This window comes from Plasmodium vinckei, assembly GCF_900681995.1.
Source record: "Plasmodium vinckei vinckei genome assembly, chromosome: PVVCY_05".
Taxonomy (NCBI): domain Eukaryota; phylum Apicomplexa; class Aconoidasida; order Haemosporida; family Plasmodiidae; genus Plasmodium; species Plasmodium vinckei.
This window is the reverse complement of record NC_051297.1, coordinates 790,260-810,959: the sequence shown is the minus strand read 5'-3', so window position 1 is coordinate 810,959 and position 20,700 is coordinate 790,260. Positions and strand designations below refer to the sequence as shown.

Below are 20,700 nucleotides of genomic sequence, written 5' to 3'. Positions count from 1 at the left end.
ATTTATGCAAACAAAAAACTATTACCCATTTTATGTATCATTAAATATGTCTTTAGATAAAATTGTGTAAAACTGTATTAAACTGTATATATGATTAATTTTGTATGTTAGCTCGTTATTCAAATTAATAAGCATATCTAAACCATATACATTAATTTTATTCATATCATTTTTATAGATATAAAAAGGTGAATCATTTTTATTACTATCATCATTCAATCCAATATTTGATTTTAAATTCATGTTATTTATCATTGATAAATCATTAACTCTTGATAAAGGTAAAACAAAGGATTTATCTCTTTTCTGATTAAAAAATTTGTTGGAAATATTTTCAAAACTTTTTAAATCTGTACTGTTGTCACTAGTTTTACCTTTTTGACCTATAACACTACAATTATTATCATTTATATTAGATCCATATATATTATCATTATTTTTATGAACGTTCATATAATTTTTGTCATTTTCATCATTTTCATTATTTATTTCATTTAATGTATCATAATTATATTGAAAAAAGTTTTCAGATTTACTATTATTTTGATCATTATTTATTAGGTCTATTCCATTATTAAATACAGTTTCTAAATTATCAGACAAGTTACAATTAAAACTAATTATTGCATCTAGTTTATTTTTTATTTCTAAAATTGAAATATTCTCATTAATATTAGATGTCTCTCCTTCATTTGGAATTTCATTTTGATCATATGAATTATTTAAAAGTTTTTCTTCCAATATATTTTTTTCCATAATACTTTTATTTTCAATAGATTTAATAAATAATGGTAAATATTTTAAAAATGTAAATATCTTTTTTTTATATTCATTTTCACTTTTTTTAGACTCAACAAGTAAATAATATATTTCATCTGTTGATAATTCTGCACATGGTCTATTATCTTCATTAGCTTCATTTAAATCATATATAACTTCTATATTTTTATTATCAATAATTTTTACATTTTTTATAAAACTTTTAAGATCTTTTTCACTATTATTTTTTTCATTTTGCTTTTCAACATTTGTTTTTTCAACATTTGTTTTTTCAGCATTTCCTTTTTCAACATTTGCTTTTTCAACATTTGCTTTTTCTACATTATCTACCTCTTTTGTTTCTTTCTCTCCATCCTTCTCAAACTTTTTACTAGTTTCATTTTCATCTTTACATTTTTTTTCGTTTTCTTTATTTATGTCTTGAGATGATTCATCTTTTTTTTTTTCATTTGTTTTACAATATTCATCATATTCAATTAGCGACTTGCCAAGTAATTGTAAAAATTTCTTTCTCCATAAAACACAAGCATTTAAACATAATAATTTATTTTTATTTGTTGGATCATTTTTTTTAAAATGTTTTTTTAAAATATAATCAACCTTTTCTTCAAACATATCACTTATATTATCAAAATATTCTTTATATTTTTCATCAATAAATACATAATTTTCCTCACTTTTATTCTTATCTTCTATAAATATATTCCCCTCCTTCTTCCTCTCCTTATCTATATATTGCTTTTCATAGTATGTAGTCATTTTTTTCAAATTTTTTATATCCTGCAAATCTGTGTGTGCAAACAAAAATAAATTACCAACTCATTCAAAACTACAAAATTATATCAAATGCTTCCATTCAAAGGGTGTACATGTAACGTAGTATTTTTACACACACATATAAATGTGAACTGATTAATCTTTATACTTTTTGAAAATGTTTTTATAATTTTTTTCAAACTTTTTCAAACTTTTTCACACAACCATTTTAAGCAATACTGCTGACAATACACACTAACCTCATAAAAGGGTATACCAATATTATGTATATTTTTTTGTTTCAAATTTTACACTAAGTTATAAATGTCTCCTTTACAAATTATATAATTAATGCATTATTTTGTCAAACACATTTTATCGTTTCCTTATTCTCTTTTTTTTTTTTTTACATATTTATATTTCACTTTTTTTTTTTTTTTTGCAAATTAAAATGGTAAATATAAATTGGGGATAATAAATATCAGAGCAATCCTTTTTTAAACGCAATTTTTTTCAACTTTAAAAAAAATGAAAAAAATATAAAAAATACACAAAATAATTAAGAATAAATAGAGAAAAAATTAATACATATAAAAATTAAATATTTACAAATATAAATTATATGATATCCATATTTTGTAAATATGTAATATGCAAAATTTAAGTTAAAAAATGTATTTTATATGTAATATTATTACGCATATATAATGGGCATATAAATAGGCATAATGATACACATTGCGGCTGTCGTAAATTTTTTTAATTCTTATACAAAACCAAAGTTTCTTCCATTCTTTATATTTAATTTTGTTATTTTTTTTTGAAAATAAAAAGTGCAAAAATATCTTAATGTTAATGTTTTAAAAAATCTTCATTTTATTCTCCCTGTGCATATGTCTATCTTTGGGGAAAGGGGGGTTCTCGGAAAATGTCTTTGTATACCCAAGTTATATTATTATTTTAATATTTTATTTTTTTAATTATATATTTAAAAATAAAAATTTATCCTATTGATATGTGTTAACATGATAGAAAAATAAAAATGTGTATATATAGGTTAGTTTGAAACATATAGACCATTTAAAATATATCAACTAAATAAAACATTGATCAATCATAAAATAAATATTTATATATGTCTATATATACTTTGTATAAACATGTGTGAATTAAACTCCAGCATTCCCAATGAATTACGGGTTGAATTTGTTGAGGAGGAACAAATTTTAAATAATGAAAAAGAAACAAATAAAAAAAAACTTAAAGAAGTTTTAAAAAGAGTATATATAGGAATTTATGAAGACTCTAAAAATATCCTTCTTATGAAAAACACTGGCATTACACGTATCCCTTTACAAAAAAAATAATAAAACTTTTAAAAAAATCTTATATTTTATTATACACATTATATGTTGATATAAACTATCCTCCTATTATTTCATAAATTATTTAATTCTTTTTAATAAACATATTTTTATTTCTAGACATTATAATTATAAGATGTTCTAAAGAAAATAATATCGCCAGGGTTATGTTTCCCCATGTAAAACTCAATTTTTTTATAGCAGATATATATACACACTTTCATTATGTTTACATCATTTTGTTTGACATAAATTTATTAATCTTGTCATTATTTTTATATTTTTTTAAAAAGGATTTTGAATATTATATTATTGATATAAAAGACAATTTCGATTTCACAGTTTATTCACATTTTAAATGTTTACTTGATTATATACTTTTTGAAAATCCAAAGAATAACGTTTTTATTCATAGGTAACACCACTTGTTTGTATTATTTCTCAGCTTAACCAACTGACTTTCATTCTTACATTATCCACACACACACACATACACACATATTTTATTTCACACTATTTTAGCTACTTCAATCTTAACAATATTTTATATTTAATAATATTTTACATAAATATAACATTAAGTTGTAATATTGAGGATGCTTATACATATATAAAGAAACTATTTTCAAACTTTCTCATTCCACTCGGTAATATTTAAAGGGCTCCTCAAACTTAGTCCATAAATACGCAAAATAAGTAAAACTATTTCTTATGTTTTGTTCTTCCCTTTTTAGATGATCTAGACAAAATATATTATTTTACAAAAAGACACATGCTAACATACTATCCAGGGTACAACAAAAAATATAAAATAAATTAAATAAATAAAAGCAGATATAATTTCTTCCCCCTTTTCTAAATATACAAATGTCTTTTTACTTATTCAATTTTTAATACAGAGAATGTACAACCTATTTTGATATTAAGGATCGAGATAGTTCATAAAAATAAATACCTTAAAAGGATGTCACTATATTTTTACCCACTTGTTTGTAACTTTTTAATCTCTTTTCCTTTATCTATCCATTACCTTATCTTATAATTTTTAATTTACCTTTTTAATCATTTTTATTTTCACACATTTATGTATAAAAATGAATATGTAAACAAAATAATTCATAGTCTTGACTTGAAAAAAAATTAATAAAAAAAAAAATACAGCTAGCTAAATTGTCACTTAAAAAAAAATATTCAAATTTGGTGAGTAAAAATTAAGAAAAAAAAAGGAAACTTTTCCTTTTCACAAATTATCAAAGATTGAAATGTAGAGATTGATAAGTTGGTATGAGGTAGCTAATAATTTTTAGTATATTTTTCATACACATTCTCTATATTTTTAACTTTATTTTTTATATAATTGTCTAATTTATTTCTTTCTTCGATCTTCCATTCATCACCCTCAATATTTTTCCCTATAAAGTCTCGAATTTTATGACGAATATTTCTTATATCATTTTTTACTTTCTCTAATAAATCCTTTGCTTCTTTTTTTTTTTTTAATTTAACTTCATTAGTTAATGGTGGAATTTGCAATAATATATATTGACCATCATTAGGGGTTGTAGGATTCCAAGTATTATCCTTAACTTTTAAAGTATGAATTATTTTTTGAATATCACTAATTATATATGGATAAAAATAAATCGTCTTTGATGATTTAATAACTACTTGTGAAAGATCTGATAATTTATATTTTTTCTTATCTTTTGTAACTACAATATTATTAAAAAAATCAACAGTTAATGTATTTTCTAATAGTTTTTTTATTTTTATATCAAAATTTTTTATAATCTCTTCGATTTTTATATCATATGATTTATAATCTACTTTATTATTTTCATTTATTATTCTTTTTACATTTTCTTTTCCTTTTCTATTATCATTATCTTCTCTTTCATTATTTCTTACTCCTGATATTTTCAATAAATTACGAAATTTTTTTGTTTCTTTATCACTTTTTTCCTTTTTACTTCCAAACTTTAACCCTTGCACACACAAAAAATCATAACTCCCCCTATTAACTTTACCACTACTACTGCTAGCTATGTGACTCAAATAAGTGCTACTAAACATGCTTAACCTTCTAAATGACCTTTTCATTTTTATTGAAACATACTTTTATTTTTTTCATATTTACTTCCAATGTATAAGGGAATAAATTAAGTAAAAACTAGGCCTATATATTCCTACTATTCATGCATATACAATAATAAATATATTTTTTTTTAATCCTTGTGACCCCTATCAATATATAATCAGATTATTTCAGTCACTATAATTAAAGGGGAAATAGTATATCTATATATGTGAATAAATAAACAATATATATCTCTACTTATTTATGGTCAATGCTAAAATGGAAAACTCACCAAACTTATATTACATCATTCTATAACATATTTTGAAAAAAATTATAAAATTCATGTGCTTACTATACACGCATAATTAAAACAAATAACCATTTTTAATAAATTCTATTAAAAAGTAAAAAATAATAAAAAAAATTTTTAAACAGTTTTATTTAGTAATTTTTTCACACTTTTGCTATCAATACCTCATTGCATTTTTTATGACACATGACACTTTCTGATGTTCCAAATGCAACAAACATATTTTGAATGAAAATGCAATAAACATATTTTGAATGAAAATGCAATCTTTTATTAATGGGCTACTCCCAAACCATGATCTATAAATAATAATTCACACAAATCTCTTTATAATGACAATAAAAATATATATATTATTTTCCCCATCTTAATATAACTAATCAATAGTTATATGAAATATGATAAAACCCTCTTTTAAAAAAATCAAACTAACACACCACATCCCAAAATGAAACCAATCAACCTCCACTTTTAAACATCGCGAAATTTTATTCATTTCATTTGCTCTACTTAAAACAGTTCCACCATCTAATTAGTTACAATTGTGTTATTAAACACTTTGGTAAAAAATAAACGTAACATTCTTAAAAATTATGTCTCAAACTGTTTTTTTTAAAAAGATATATACATATTAACATAGCAAAAATTAATAAATGCTAATATCCATATAATTTAAAAGCATTAACAAAAATATATACAAACAATGTTTTTATAAATATTAAAAAAAAATATACAAATAATTACATTTTCATATATGTCTCATAATATTTATAATTATGTACGCAAACTTTTAAAAACCCAACTCAATAAAATAATCTTGTAAAAAATCTGAAAAAACTATGCAAAAGTATTTCTCATATTCATTACAACCATTATAATATCAAAATTAAAACATAGATATAAACAAACAAACAAACAAAAGGAAAAAAAGAAAATATATATCTTTTTAGAAGTACACATACGAACAAAAATTACATATCCAAATATTTTGTAAAATTTTACATACATATATATATATAAGAAAAAATGCCAGCTTGGCAATTTTTTTTAATTCTTCAAAAAGAGGCTTCAAATAATATTAAGCAACATCTAGCATATATATATATACATATATAATAAATGCAAATGTCTCATATTATTTGTTAAAAACTTAATATAATTTAAAACTCGCTCACAAAAAAATACATAAAAATCCGCAAATTTATCTTCTCAAATTTAAACTTGGCTTTTTTTTTAATTAACCAAAAACCTAACTTAACTCCAAAAATACAGAGGAATTAAAACAGTGCAATATATTTTTGAATTGTTCTTTCGGACTTGCTCGCTTTTGATATCCGCAAAATCTGATACCTTGCAATGCTTACCCAATCGTTGCACCAAGCCAACCATACATACTGACACTCACGGAGATAGAACTTGATCCTTGGCATTTGAGTTGTATAAATACAATAAGTTAGACAATATCTCATCATCATCTTTAAGCATTTTAAAATTCTTCTCATCTTTTTTATTATTATTATAAGGAGAATTTATTCGTCTCTTACGTGAATTTAATAAACCATTCTCTAAACAAAAGTTTCGAAAAGATTCTGCTTCAAGTTTTGCTTCAGCTAAACCTAATTTCTTTACACTAAAACCTTTAGTCTTAATTGAATTATTAACAATATATTGAACTCTATATAATTTTTTCGCATGATCATAATATATACCTTTGGGCAACGATTGTTTTATTAAATTTATATCTATATCTGAATTACCTTCACCACCACCATTTCCTTTTTTCATTCCATTATTCTCATTACCAACCATACCATTATTACCCATGCCACCCATATCTTCAAGATGCTTCCTCTCAACTTCAGACACATTATTATTACCAACCATGCTAGAATCCATATAATTATTTGATTTTTTTTTAGATTTTTTATTTCCATATCCAGGATCTATATAATCCATATCATTCATTAATTTGTTTTCAAAGTTTACTCCATTATTATATCCATCATCATTATAATTATCCATAAAGTTGTTAAAATATTCATTTGAATTTTCATCATAATAATAATAATCATCATTATTTTCATAATATGTATTTACTTTTTTCTTTTTACGAGTATTATAATCATTTGTTTCTTTTTCAACATTTGGATAATCCAATGTTTGTTTACTATTTTCTCCTAATAACTTATTTTTCAATTTTTCTGAATTTATATTTTTCTCGTTATTATTGTTCATTCCTTTTCCATCCCTTGTAAACAATTTTAATTGTCTTAAAAAGAAATTTTCAGTATCATTTTTATATGGATCCAAATTGTTGTTCTTACTTGTATTAACACCAGATTTATCATAATTATCATTCTTATCAACTAGGTACATATATTTTTGATTATTATTGTTATTTCCAGAATGATGAATACTTTCATTAGTCCCATATATATTACCATTGTTACTTAAACCAATACGATTATTGTTGTACTTCATTTTTTCATATATATCTTTGTGATGACCATGCTGAGTGTTTTTTTTTGTCTTACTACTCTTTCCTTTAGGATAATTTATTAACATATTCCTATTCCCAATATTTTCTAACTTGCTCATAAATTCATTGTTATTACCAGAAGGAGAATTATTATTACCTCTCTTTGCAAAATTTAAAAAATTCTGAATATCATTAAAAAATACTCCAGAACCATCATTATTATATCCAAATTCTTCCTTATTATTTTTATTATTCATTTTTCCATTAGTTTCTTCTCTAATATTATTCCCATTACTACTAGTACTATTTTTTCTACTCCTGTTTATTATATTTAAAGCCACTTCATTTCCATTATTACCAGATAAAAAGTCAGGCAACATACCATTATATCCTTTTTTCATATTAGATTGTAAGTTATAATTATTTTTAATATTAATAAATTTTAAAAAATCCATTGAATATTTACCTATCTCACCAAGATTGTTAAGTTTTCCCAAGTCATTATTTTTTTTTATATTATCATATGGGTTGTTACTATTATTACTACTAGTACTACTATTATTATTGTTATTGTCTAAATATTCTTCACCATCATCAGGATATGATTTTTCCTCATTTGCATCTAATGAATGTATTCCTGCTCCTCCGTGACCTCCATTTTGTTCACCCTCAACATTGTCACTACCATATGCTCCATCAATTATTTCTCTGTTATGTTTTTCATTATTTTTATTATTCTCAACTATATCAGACACATTTTTCTCTATACCATTTGATAAGTTTCCCGTATTATTCGATCCATTTCCACTCTCTTTATTATCCTTAAAACGTAACATACTTAGTAATGCCTGAAGTCCAGTTTTTAGTTTTTCTCCAGCATTTTCATTCTTTCCACTCTCATTATTTTCATTCTTTCCATTCAAATAAAATGAATTATTCGATCCATCATTAGTTATTTTATCCTGGTAATTATTTTTAAACGTATTATTCATATCATTTAGTTTATCCACATTATTATCATCATTTTGATCATCCATCTCATTTGAAATTCCATTTTTTATCTTATCATAATCATAATAATAATTATGTTTAGTATTATATTCATTTAATTCTTTTTCACCTTTTTCATATACGTTATTCTTTTTATTTCTTTGAACAAATTCTTTTAAAATGGATATATCAATCTCATCTAGATTCTCATTATTTACTACACGAGATTCACTAGGTGATGTATTATTTCTAGTGCTATATCTACTACGTCCATTTACATTATTACTCGTATTGTTGTTATTTCCTTCATAATAATTATCACTCGAATCTTTACTAGAACCATATGCAAATATTTTTCCACTACCTTCATCAACTCTTCTCAATCCGGATATTCGATCTGTTTTATCTTTTAAGGCACTCAAATTTAATGAACTTGTTTTTAATTCTTTATGAGATGCTCCAAAGTTTACATTAGCATTGCTAGTAGATGCACATTTTTTATTATAAAAATAAGATGAACTAACATATACTGGATTTAACCATTCACTTTTTACGGGAATATTTCCTACATCACATCTATAAAGAATACACTGTTTTCGTGCTTCTTCTAATGTATTATAATGTATCAAACTAAATCCTTTTGTCTTAAATTTACCATTTTCTTTCCATTGGCATCGCCATAACTTTCTTGCAGAATCAAAATAAACACCAGTTGGTAATGGACCCATAGGTATTAATGATGTGTCGTTATTGTTATTTCCACTAACATTCGATTCAACTTTATTACTATGGTATAAAGGATCGTAATTTTGTACATTAGTTAAATTGTTACTCTTTGTTCTTTTGCTACTACCTTTTCTTTTCTTAACTAATGGCATATCATAATCACTTTTATTTTTCTTATTCTCATCATCACCATAATTATCATAATATCGACTACCTACAACATCTCTACCAAAGTTAGCATTCGATACACTTCGTTTCGAATTGTTATTTCGAGTTTTACTACCTCTTTCACCATTTACAAAATAATTGTAATAATAATAATTATCATTATTATTCTTTTTCGCATTCCTTTTTTCAAAATCATTATGATATCCAGATGATGGATTTTGTAAAAATATATTGTCAATCAATTCATTACTACCATCACCAACTATGTCATAACCAGTATTACTTACATATCCAAAATTATTATTATCAATATCATTATATCCAATACTAATATTATTTAAACAATCATTTCCATTACTTAATAAAATATTATAACTATCCATAAAACGACTTTTATAATCACCAATTCCTTCAATCACTTTTGCTCCTTTTTTTATTTTTTCATAATTAGGAATGTTATTAAATTTTAAATTATTATATGTAGAAAATAATAAACTTGATGAATCACCACCATAATTTATCATATCAACATTTGCATCACCACCACTACCTAATATTAAATGATCAACACCAAAATCTTTCCCAATCACTCGACTTGAATTAGGATTTATTTGATCCAATATATATTTACCATCTATTGGTAATAAACCATCTCCATAATATTTACTATCAATATTGTTACTAATATCTCCTAATAATCCTCTTGGAATATTTCCGGTCAAGTGATTATTATTACTTGCCATTAAATATTCATCATAACTTATATTTTTTAAAAACACCTCATTCTGATATTGATAGTCGTCATTCGTATATAAAAACATAAAAGTCTGAGGCTCATGGGGAAATAGTGTATATAATATTTCAGATTCATGCACATTTCGAGGAAATATTGTATTATTTAATAAAATGAATTTTTTATATATAACATCATGAACCATCGAAATATATCTTACTTTTATTTTTTTCTTCTTTTCAAATAAATGATTTAACAAATTATTGTTATACTTCTTTTCTAATAATTTATCATAAATTAATTTTTTCTTTTCTTTTTTTTTCAATGAAGATTCTTTATTAAATACATTCATCTTCTTTTCACCAGGTCGAAATGCAGATCCATTTTTTGTCAAATTAAAGTTTTTCCCACTTCGAGTATTACTACATTCTCCATTCATGTTACCATCTTTTATTGTTGCATTTTCATATAAGTTATAAAAAAACCACCAATATGGTTCAACAAGTCCATTTTTATTCATCATTTTATATAGTGTTCTATTTCTAACGACCTTATTTCGACCTCCTAAATTATTTCGTGATGCATTTTCTTCAGATGAATAATTATCAGTAGATTGAGCATTATTACTACGTAAGTGATATTTATGTTTGGTTGTTAAATGAGATCCATCACTAACATCACTTGTATTAGAATTATATCCTTTTTTGTTTGAATTTCCATTTTCTTTATTAATGATATCATTATTATTTATAGTCACTATCTTGTTATCACCAGATGACCCATAGTATTTTGTAAAAATATTATTATTTGTCCCATTTTCCTTTAATATACCAAACTTATTACTATTATTTTTATCCTTATTTCTCAATGATAAAGATATATTATCTAAATTATAACTTACTTTTTTTTTATTTCGTAACTTATTTTGAAAATATTTGTCTTGCTCATATTCTGCTTGCTTAATAAGCATTTCATTGTAATTGATATTATTATTATTTTCATTCATCCATTCCCCATTATTATTACCTTCATTATTCATAGCATTATTAGTGTCATTATCTGATGTGCTTTCACCTTTATTTTTTTCATTATCATTATTATCAATACCATTGGTTTCTCCATCATTGGCACTACTAAAACTGTTATTTTCATTTTGTGAATTTATAATTCCATTAAAATAATTATCGCTTTTATTTATTTCCTCACTATTATAATTATTGTCAATAGCATTATCAAGAAGAATATCATTGTGGTCACGCTTTTGATTCATTTTATCATCTCCCATTCCATTATTATCAAGTAAACTTATCGGCTCTGAAAACTTTTTCATTCTATACATAGCTTTATCCAAATCTAATGTAATAACCTTTGCATTAAAAACGTAAATATACATACTAATACGTAATAATACTAGTTTAAACAAATTATAAAGACATTTCTCTGTAAATAAACTTGCTTGATAATATTCATGTAAAACCCATAAAACACTATCAATTGGTTTATTCTCATAATCTACTAAATATTTTACTGGTTCTTCATTGGAATCCTTTTCTGATGTTAAAGAATATTTATATTTTACATTCGTTAAACTATCTTTAGATTTTATATCCCTTTCAGTAATTTTGCACACGTAATATTCATAAGAAAACAAATCAGGGACCCATCTTATACCTATCATATAATTATTTATACATTTTACATTACTTTGAAGGAGATATTCTATATATCCTTCTGCTATTTTGTGATTTTTTTTTATATAATTCTCATATTTTACAAATTTTATAAATACAAATTTATTTAATTCATATATATAATCTGGAGCATCATCTATTATCTCATCATTAGGGCATTCCATGTTAACTATAATAACATCATTTTTAAAAAATTTCTTATTCATATAAGTATTTTCAAAGCTGTCATAAATATACGAATTTATATATATATTATCATGTATAAAATTATATACTTGTTTTTTATAATTTTCGGATAATTCAATTTCTTGTGTTTCATTATTTCCATCATTATCCAAAATAGTATCCGAATTTATATTCTTATTTTCTGGTTCAGATTTTATAATTACCCCTTTATCATTTTTACAATTATTTCCATCTTCTTTCTCAGTAACTTCTTCTTTTATAGCAATATTACATAAATCATTATTATTATTATTATTACCACTTGAATCCACATCTTTATTGTTTTCTTCTTTATCATTTTCGCTGTTTGGCTCATCATTATTACACACGTTTGAAATATCCGCGCCTTTAACATTTTTACTACTATTTACAGAATCACGATCACTAAATTTTTCTACTTTGATCTCTAAACGATTAGAGCTATCATTTTTATTTTTATATTCATTTTCTATCCCTTTCACATTTTCAAAAATAAATGTTTTTGATTTTACACAAAATCCTTGTTTCATTTTTACCAAAATAACCAGTTTATTTCCAATGAGTTCTTTTGCTTCTAAAGGAATATTATTTTCTTCTTCTATTCTTTGTAAAACATATATTTTTACATTATTCAAAAATTTTATATATCCCTCTGCATCTGAATTAAAAACGGTATTATCCAAATCGATATTTAAACATTCATTTGTAAACATTTGCTCATCGTAGGTATTTTCCATATTCCTATCTTCATAATTTAAGTAATTTATATTATCAGGGGAAATATTTATAGGATGTTTTGAATATTCATTGTAATTCTCACTGTTTCCAAAGCTAATATTCATAGTATTACTCACATCATTATGATTACTTTCATCATAATTTTTAGAACTCGTACTATTATAACTAAGTCTATTACTTTCAGAATGAGTACTATTATTATAGTCATCATTTTTTTGACTAATCAAACCATTATGATTATTACAATCTGGGGGATTATTATTATTATTGTTATCAAAAGTACATTCATTGTTACTAACATTGTTCACTTTATCACTTTCAATAGCATTATAGTTGCTATTGCTATTATTATTAACATTTTTATTGTTTTCTAACCTTTTCAGCCTTTTCTCAGCCACTTTTATATTTTTATTTAATATATGTATATACTTTTCTGCAATAAATTTGGCAAGATTAAAAGATATGTTTTTATTTATTGATACTCTCTTAACCACTGTTGACTGCTTTGTTATATTATTTCGTTTTACTATTAAAAAATGGGGAGGCGGCCCTTCAAACTGTAAAACATATGAATAACGTTCACTGTAATTGTAACTCTCAATATTATTATTGACGGATAAATAATTGTTAACTTTTATGGTTTTATTATTTCCAATATGACCTTTATTTATATTCTTATCAGAAAAGAAAAATCTATTACTATAAAAATTTGGCTCAAAGGGAATATTGTATTTTTTGACACTCTTTTTTTTATACTTATTATCTATATTAGTTATTTTTAACTCTTTTAAAAAAACTTTATCATAAGAAGTTATTCCGAAAAATTGATTATTGTGATTACAATTTTTCGAATTATATAAATTTGATTTTTCAACACGACCATAATCGCTACTATTCTGACTACTCTCATTTTCATAACAGTTAGGTACATTACGAGATACCTTTTTATAAAAATAAATATTTACATCGTCTTCTCTTTTTTTATTTCTTTTATTTATATCACCAAAATTGTTATAAAAATAATAATTATATGTATTTAATAAAATGCCTTTACTACCCTTTTGAGCAGATGAATTAGATACTTTCGGATGCGCATTACCCTTCCCCTTTTCATAAATATTTCTATATGCGCTTAAATTTATTTTCATATTAAATTTATAATCATCATTCCTATGGGAATCTGTACTTGAATTTACATTATGATTCATACTTGTATTTATATCTGTATTCACATTTCCATTGGAATCTTCATTCACATTTATATTATCCATGTTAGAGTTTATATTAATAGAATTAGTATAACACGGATCAATGTTTAAATTTAAATCGTCTGACGATTTATCACACATATTATTATTGTCGTTACTATTATTATTCAATTCATTGGTATCTACATCATTTTTATAGCTTTGTGGAGAATTATTTTCCTTGGAGTCTTCGATATTTGTTTCACTATTTGAATTCTGTATGTGTACACAAGGCAACACACTACATTTGAGACTGCAACTTGACATTTTTTTAAGGAATCAAAATTTTAACAATTTATATGTATATTATTATAACAATATCATGATACTGCATTAATGTTGTATATTTATATTTTATTATAATAACTAAATATTATCTTGTATACATTAATAAATATAATGTATATATGAAAATAAATAATTAAAAAAAATCGAAAGAAAAATATCTCTTTAATCTTTCGAATATAAATATGCAAAATTAACAATTTCATATAACATTTTATATTACCATTTCAAAAATAAAAATCTGCAAACATGTAAATACATATGTATAGAGATAAATAAAACACATAACTAATCTATGTGCTTAAAAGATATACAAAAGAACAATATAACGTTAATTATTGTATATATTTAAAAAAAATACCAATGTACATATATTAAAAAAGTATCTAAAATACTTCAAACATATATCTAAAAAAAGTTCTTAATAGTATTTATATAAATCTCACACATTGAACTATGAAATTTCAATGATATGCAAACATCGGTAAAGATACAACAAATAAAATTATTAAAGAATTAATATTGTAGGCAACTATAAATATGAATATTAATAAAAATTCATATGCAAATAAATAAATAAATAAATATTCACGTATTTAATTATATATATAAATGTGTGTGTGTGTGTATGTATGCATATAGTGTAATTTTTATAATGTTACAAACATGTTCAAATAAATAACTCGTGAATAGTTTTTTATTACGGAAAATTAACAAATAAGCAAAAATGCATAGTTGTAATTTATGTGGAATAATATATAATAGCTCACTCAAATTATATTTATACTTTTTTTTTCTCTCTATGAATAATTATGTATGTTGTACACTAATTATGACATAAAATCACATGGTATTATTTTTTAAAAACAAAACGTTATCTCATTAAATGTAAACATATATACATATATATTAATAAATGCATATAAATGATTACAACAATACGTACATATTCTTTAAAACATTAATACTTCAATAAAATTTATATATAATTATAGCTAACTGAAAAAAAAAAAAAATTGAAATACATAATAGATAGCTATATATATATTTTACCTGGCTTGTTAAGAAAAAAAAATATTATATAGGTTGTACAGAATGAAAATTAAAAAGTTAATAAAAAAAGCTACATACACGCAAAATTATAAATATATATATATATATATTTAGTAAATTTGTTATATAAAATGTTTAAAGTTGATATAAAATATTTTAATTAACAAAATTTTACAAAAATACCAAAAAAACTTAAATATTTAAAAATTAAACCTTCTTTATTTGTCATATATTTTGGTTGCTGTCTCTTTATCTCTCTATATATATTTACTGCCAAAATTGTTTTGTTTATTTCAAAAAAAATTATATATTATGCATTCTGTCCGTAAGTATTGCAAAAAAAATTGTTCTATATATAAGAAACCAAATATATTTTATATATTGTCAATGCTTTTATACAAAAAAATATTATAATATACATGAATTATACAACGAACATATATTACATATAACAATAAACATGTGTTACATTCATAAAAAATACTTATAAAAAGAAAAAATTACACGGGAAAAAAACAAAAAATACAAAGCAAAACTATTCACATGCACACACATATATATATATATATTACTATGAATGTGTATATAGATATACAAACATACTTTCAGTGATTATTTTTTTGGATACACAATGTATATATTTATTCATTCATTCATTCACATATGCATGTGTGCAAAATACATTTATATCTAAATGGGCAAAATAGTTAAAAAATAAAAAAGGCAAATACATATATAGGTGTTTATAAATTTAAATGTTGCATATTTAAAAAATTAACAAATGAAAAAAATTGAGTTTAACCCACAAATTTATTTACACCATTAATTAAACACAACCTGTTTTTTATATAATACACAAATATTAATTACATGAATTTAATTTCACTGAATGACATAATCAATAAACACATAAGACTATAACAACAGTATTTTCAAACTATAAGCATACTTCATAATACATTAATATATATACATATAAGATATATTTTTAATTTGTATATATACTATGAATTATTAAACTTACAAACAAGTACCTTTTAAAAATATTAAATGAACAATAATATAAAGATAGCATTTATACATATAATATATTAAAAGAACAAAATTAATATATATAACACATATATATATAATATATATATTCGTATACATATATATACTTGATAACTTCTTAAAATACAAAATTCAATTTACGTCAATATAAATTATTAAAAGCAAAGTTAACATACAATTAAATCAAATGAAAACTTAGGTACATCGTTCATTTGATTATTTAATTTAAGTAACATATATAACCACATATATATTATATATAAATATATAGTAATCTATAATATTTTTAAAAAGGCTTTTTAATTCAAATTAATAATAAAAAAAATTGATTTAATTCGTTAATTTATTAATATAAATGAACAAACATTTACATTGTAGATATATTAAAAAAAAACACAAAAGGCATTTTTATAAAATTTAATTTTTTAATTTACAAGTGTGTATAAAAATGTGTATATGCATGTGTTTATAAAACACGTTGTGGTGTATACATATATAATATAATTAATTTCATTGTTTATTCAAAATATTTAACATTTAATTTTCAAATAAATAAATAACTGCAATTACATAATAAATGAAGTAAATTTATTTATAAATGGAAAAATTAATTAAACATATTAATTAATGAAAAAAAATTGTAATAAGAAACATAAAAAAGGCTTAAAAAAAAAGGAAATTGTGTATATATAATGCAGATAAATATTTAAAAAAATTATTAGTGGTAACATGGTATTGATTAAAAAAATATTATACACATATAAATTGTAATAACAACATAATTGTATAAGAATGTTTTATCTATATAAGTTTATAGATACATATATAGTTATATATATAATAATTTTCTGAGTATTTTAATTAATAAATTTTTATATATATACCATAAATGTTTTTTTACACTTTTTTTTATTTTTAATTATTATATATATATTATACATAAATTAAAGCATAAAATGAATTTGTGCAAAAAAAAAAATTGTAAAAAAAATAAAAATTGTAAAAAAAATTAAAAATTGTAAACAAGTTATATAAATTTTTTAGGTACTAAAAAACCTTATGAAAAAAAACAGGTTTACATATAATGTTTTTTTTTCAATTAAAATTGTATAAAATTATATAAAAATTAGTGTACATGCATAATATATTTATAAGTCCGTCTCTTAGTATAAAAAAAATTTATAGCTATTTTTTATGGGACAATAAAAAATTAGATTCGTTAAAAATTACATAAAAAATATATACACTAATAAATATATGCATAACATTATTTTTACAACCTCATTTTGTTCCAATTTATATAATAATTTTTTTACATAATGTTTTACATTAAAAAAAAAAAATTATTAAGGTATCTTAAGGTAAACATTATAGGTTTTCTACACTAATTGGAACAGGTTTTTTTTAATTATTACAAGCATGCAATTTTTTTTTTTTACCGTCTATGAAATAACACAAAAACGGAACAAATATTTAATTTAAAAAAGGTGTATACCATTTTATACATATTAATTTTTTTCTTATATTTTTTTTAGTTTAATATTTCTATATTAATTAGCCATTTTTTAATATTTAATATGTATATGAAAAATTAAGACTGTTTTACCAGTTTTCCAGATAAATAGTACACTCATTTTTTGTTTATACTAATGCATACCTACAAATATGGTATTATAGGGTATATATAACTGTGTTAAAAATCGAATTACATATTTTAATATGTGCCTGCATGAATATAGGCTCCCTATAATTTTCCTGGTATTAAAATTAGAGTATACATATTATTAATAAATTATATATACTATTATTATGTGTTAATGCACTAAATTTTTTTTTTTATTTTCCTTTATTAAAAAGCTATTTCACATATAGTGAAATTTCCACTTTTATTATGTATGAAAAAAATTAGCTAGAAAATTTTAGTATAATATAATATTTTTATACATACATTATTATATTATTTTTTGCTTCATAATAAAATCTTTGTAAATATATAAAATAAAATACACATGTGCATGTATTACAAAAAAACAAAGATAAAAAATATATATGCTTAAAAAATAAGCCTAGAATATATATATGCCTGGTTGAATAAAATATATAATTTTTAATTTACTATAAAAATGGTATTTTATTTATTATGGTTACCTATATTTTATGCATGCATTGTTCCTATCCCTTTATTACATTTTTTAAAAATACAAGAAAAAAAATACCTATGTCACACCTACTAAAATAATTAAAAAAATGATAAATATTGAAAGTATGGTGTATGACTAGTTGGATTATAATGAAAAAAAAAAAAAAATTAAAGACGAACAAGATGAATTTTTTTTATTGTGAAAGTTGTTAATTTTTCCCTCCTTTATTATCCTTACTTTACTATATTGTTTATACATTCGAGCCAACAGCTAGCGCCTGTGCTTGTATAATGTATGTCGGAAAATTAGACGAAATATTATCTGTTTGACTGTTCATAATTTTTTCATCGCTAATTGATAAAAATATTTTGACAATACCCATTTCGTAAGCTACCTCTTTAGCTTTTCCATATAAATGGACATGAGGTTTTCCATATTTATCATTTTTTATTTCAATATCATTCATACTTAGTCCATATTTAGATATAGAACTTAATCCACGTCCCATAGATTTAAGTATAGCTTCTTTTGCTGCAAATTTTTTACTAACATAAACTGCTAATTTTTCTAAATCTGTACTTTTACTTATGTTTTCGTTTAATTTCTCTTTTTGTGTTTCATATTCGGCTAATTCAAATGGATTTAAAACTTTTTTTATAAAGTTATTATTTTTTTCAAGAATTTTATAAATTCTATTAACACATAAAATATCTGTACCAAGACCTATTATATGATGTGCATAAAAGGTATTTATAGATTTATGAAATTTAAAATATTTTTCAATTGTTTGTTCTTCTAAATCCATAAATTCAGTATATTCTTTAAAATTATTTACATGATCTTTATGCATTAAATGTATTAAACCATGTAAAACATAAAAAGGAAGTCTTTCATTAACATCAAAAATATTTCGGAATAATTTATTTACACCTCTTTTGTTTTCTTCTTCATTATAATTTGTATTAATATCATCGTCTATTACTTTGTCATTATCACTTTTTAATATTTTTTTTTCATATTTCATCTTTGATATAACACATTCCTTATTTATATATTCAGGACATAAAAATATATCGCCACTTTTGGAATTATTTATATAAAAAAAATCATCACCATGTAATATTTCATCATTTTCATCACTTTCACCATTTTCATCATTTTCACCATTTTCATCATCGCTTATTATATCATCATTTTTTACAACATTCAAAATAGAAATTACATCTGTTGGTCCATTTTTATTTCTATATTTTTTATTTATATGTTTCATTTCTTTTAAATCAACAAATTTTATAACTAATTGAACATTATTAAAATTTAATATATTAATAAGTTTTTTTGTTTCCTTTTCAAAATGTGCTAAATCAATTGGTACATCAGTTTGATTATTAATAATTTCTAAAAAAGAATGACCCTCATCATTTTCGCTATATCCTTTATTATTGAGCAGTATATTATCAATTATTTCGCTAGCTTGATATTCCTCATTATTGTCTATTCCATATATCCGCGTGTTTATCTTGCTTAAGTTCAAAGATCCATTGTAGTAATTCCTTTTTATTTTTGAATATTTTTTTAAAGAATTTATGATGCTTTCCTTTTTTATGTTAGTAAATAATCGATTAGTAATATAACATTTATTTATCGAACCTTTGCGGGGGTATAAAACTGTATTCACATTTTTCCTAAGGGATTTTTGAAAAACGCTACTTCCAAAACCATTAAATTTTGTAACATTAGTTTGATTTTCTATATGTAAACAATTTATTATGATATTTCGAATAATACTACCCTCATATATAAACAAGTACAAAATTATTACTTTGATTATTTTCAGGCATATATTTTTAAATGAAAACAACAAAAAAAATGGCATTATATTATTATAACATAGAACAAATA

General features: G+C 22.2%; 5 protein-coding genes across 5 annotated transcripts; 1 reads left to right on the top strand and 4 right to left on the bottom strand.

The window, feature by feature from the left end:
* Window positions 1-30: 30 nt before the first annotated feature.
* On the bottom strand, window positions 31-1,539 carry PVVCY_0502270 (conserved Plasmodium protein, unknown function; the record flags this gene model as incomplete). Its single annotated transcript, XM_008627594.2, has 1 exon — window positions 31-1,539. One exon carries the CDS (start codon window positions 1,537-1,539, stop codon window positions 31-33), a length of 1,509 nt encoding a protein of 502 aa, XP_008625816.2.
* Window positions 1,540-2,696: 1,157 nt separating this feature from the next.
* On the top strand, window positions 2,697-3,845 carry PVVCY_0502260 (conserved Plasmodium protein, unknown function; the record flags this gene model as incomplete). Its single annotated transcript, XM_008627593.2, has 6 exons — window positions 2,697-2,880; window positions 3,021-3,079; window positions 3,194-3,315; window positions 3,423-3,547; window positions 3,635-3,692; window positions 3,800-3,845. The coding sequence occupies 6 exons, from the start codon at window positions 2,697-2,699 to the stop codon at window positions 3,843-3,845; spliced, it is 594 nt and encodes a 197-aa protein (XP_008625815.1).
* A 348-nt stretch (window positions 3,846-4,193) lies between these two features.
* Window positions 4,194-5,000, bottom strand: PVVCY_0502250 (ribosome-recycling factor, putative; the record flags this gene model as incomplete). The annotated part of the gene is made up of 1 exon (XM_008627592.1): window positions 4,194-5,000. One exon carries the CDS (start codon window positions 4,998-5,000, stop codon window positions 4,194-4,196), a length of 807 nt encoding a protein of 268 aa, XP_008625814.1.
* Window positions 5,001-6,691: 1,691 nt separating this feature from the next.
* On the bottom strand, window positions 6,692-14,533 carry PVVCY_0502240 (transcription factor with AP2 domain(s), putative; the record flags this gene model as incomplete). Its single annotated transcript, XM_008627591.2, has 1 exon — window positions 6,692-14,533. The coding sequence occupies one exon, from the start codon at window positions 14,531-14,533 to the stop codon at window positions 6,692-6,694; it is 7,842 nt and encodes a 2,613-aa protein (XP_008625813.2).
* A 4,515-nt stretch (window positions 14,534-19,048) lies between these two features.
* PVVCY_0502230 (holo-[acyl-carrier-protein] synthase, putative) lies at window positions 19,049-20,674 on the bottom strand (the record flags this gene model as incomplete). Its single annotated transcript, XM_008627590.2, has 1 exon — window positions 19,049-20,674. The coding sequence occupies one exon, from the start codon at window positions 20,672-20,674 to the stop codon at window positions 19,049-19,051; it is 1,626 nt and encodes a 541-aa protein (XP_008625812.2).
* Window positions 20,675-20,700: the final 26 nt, after the last annotated feature.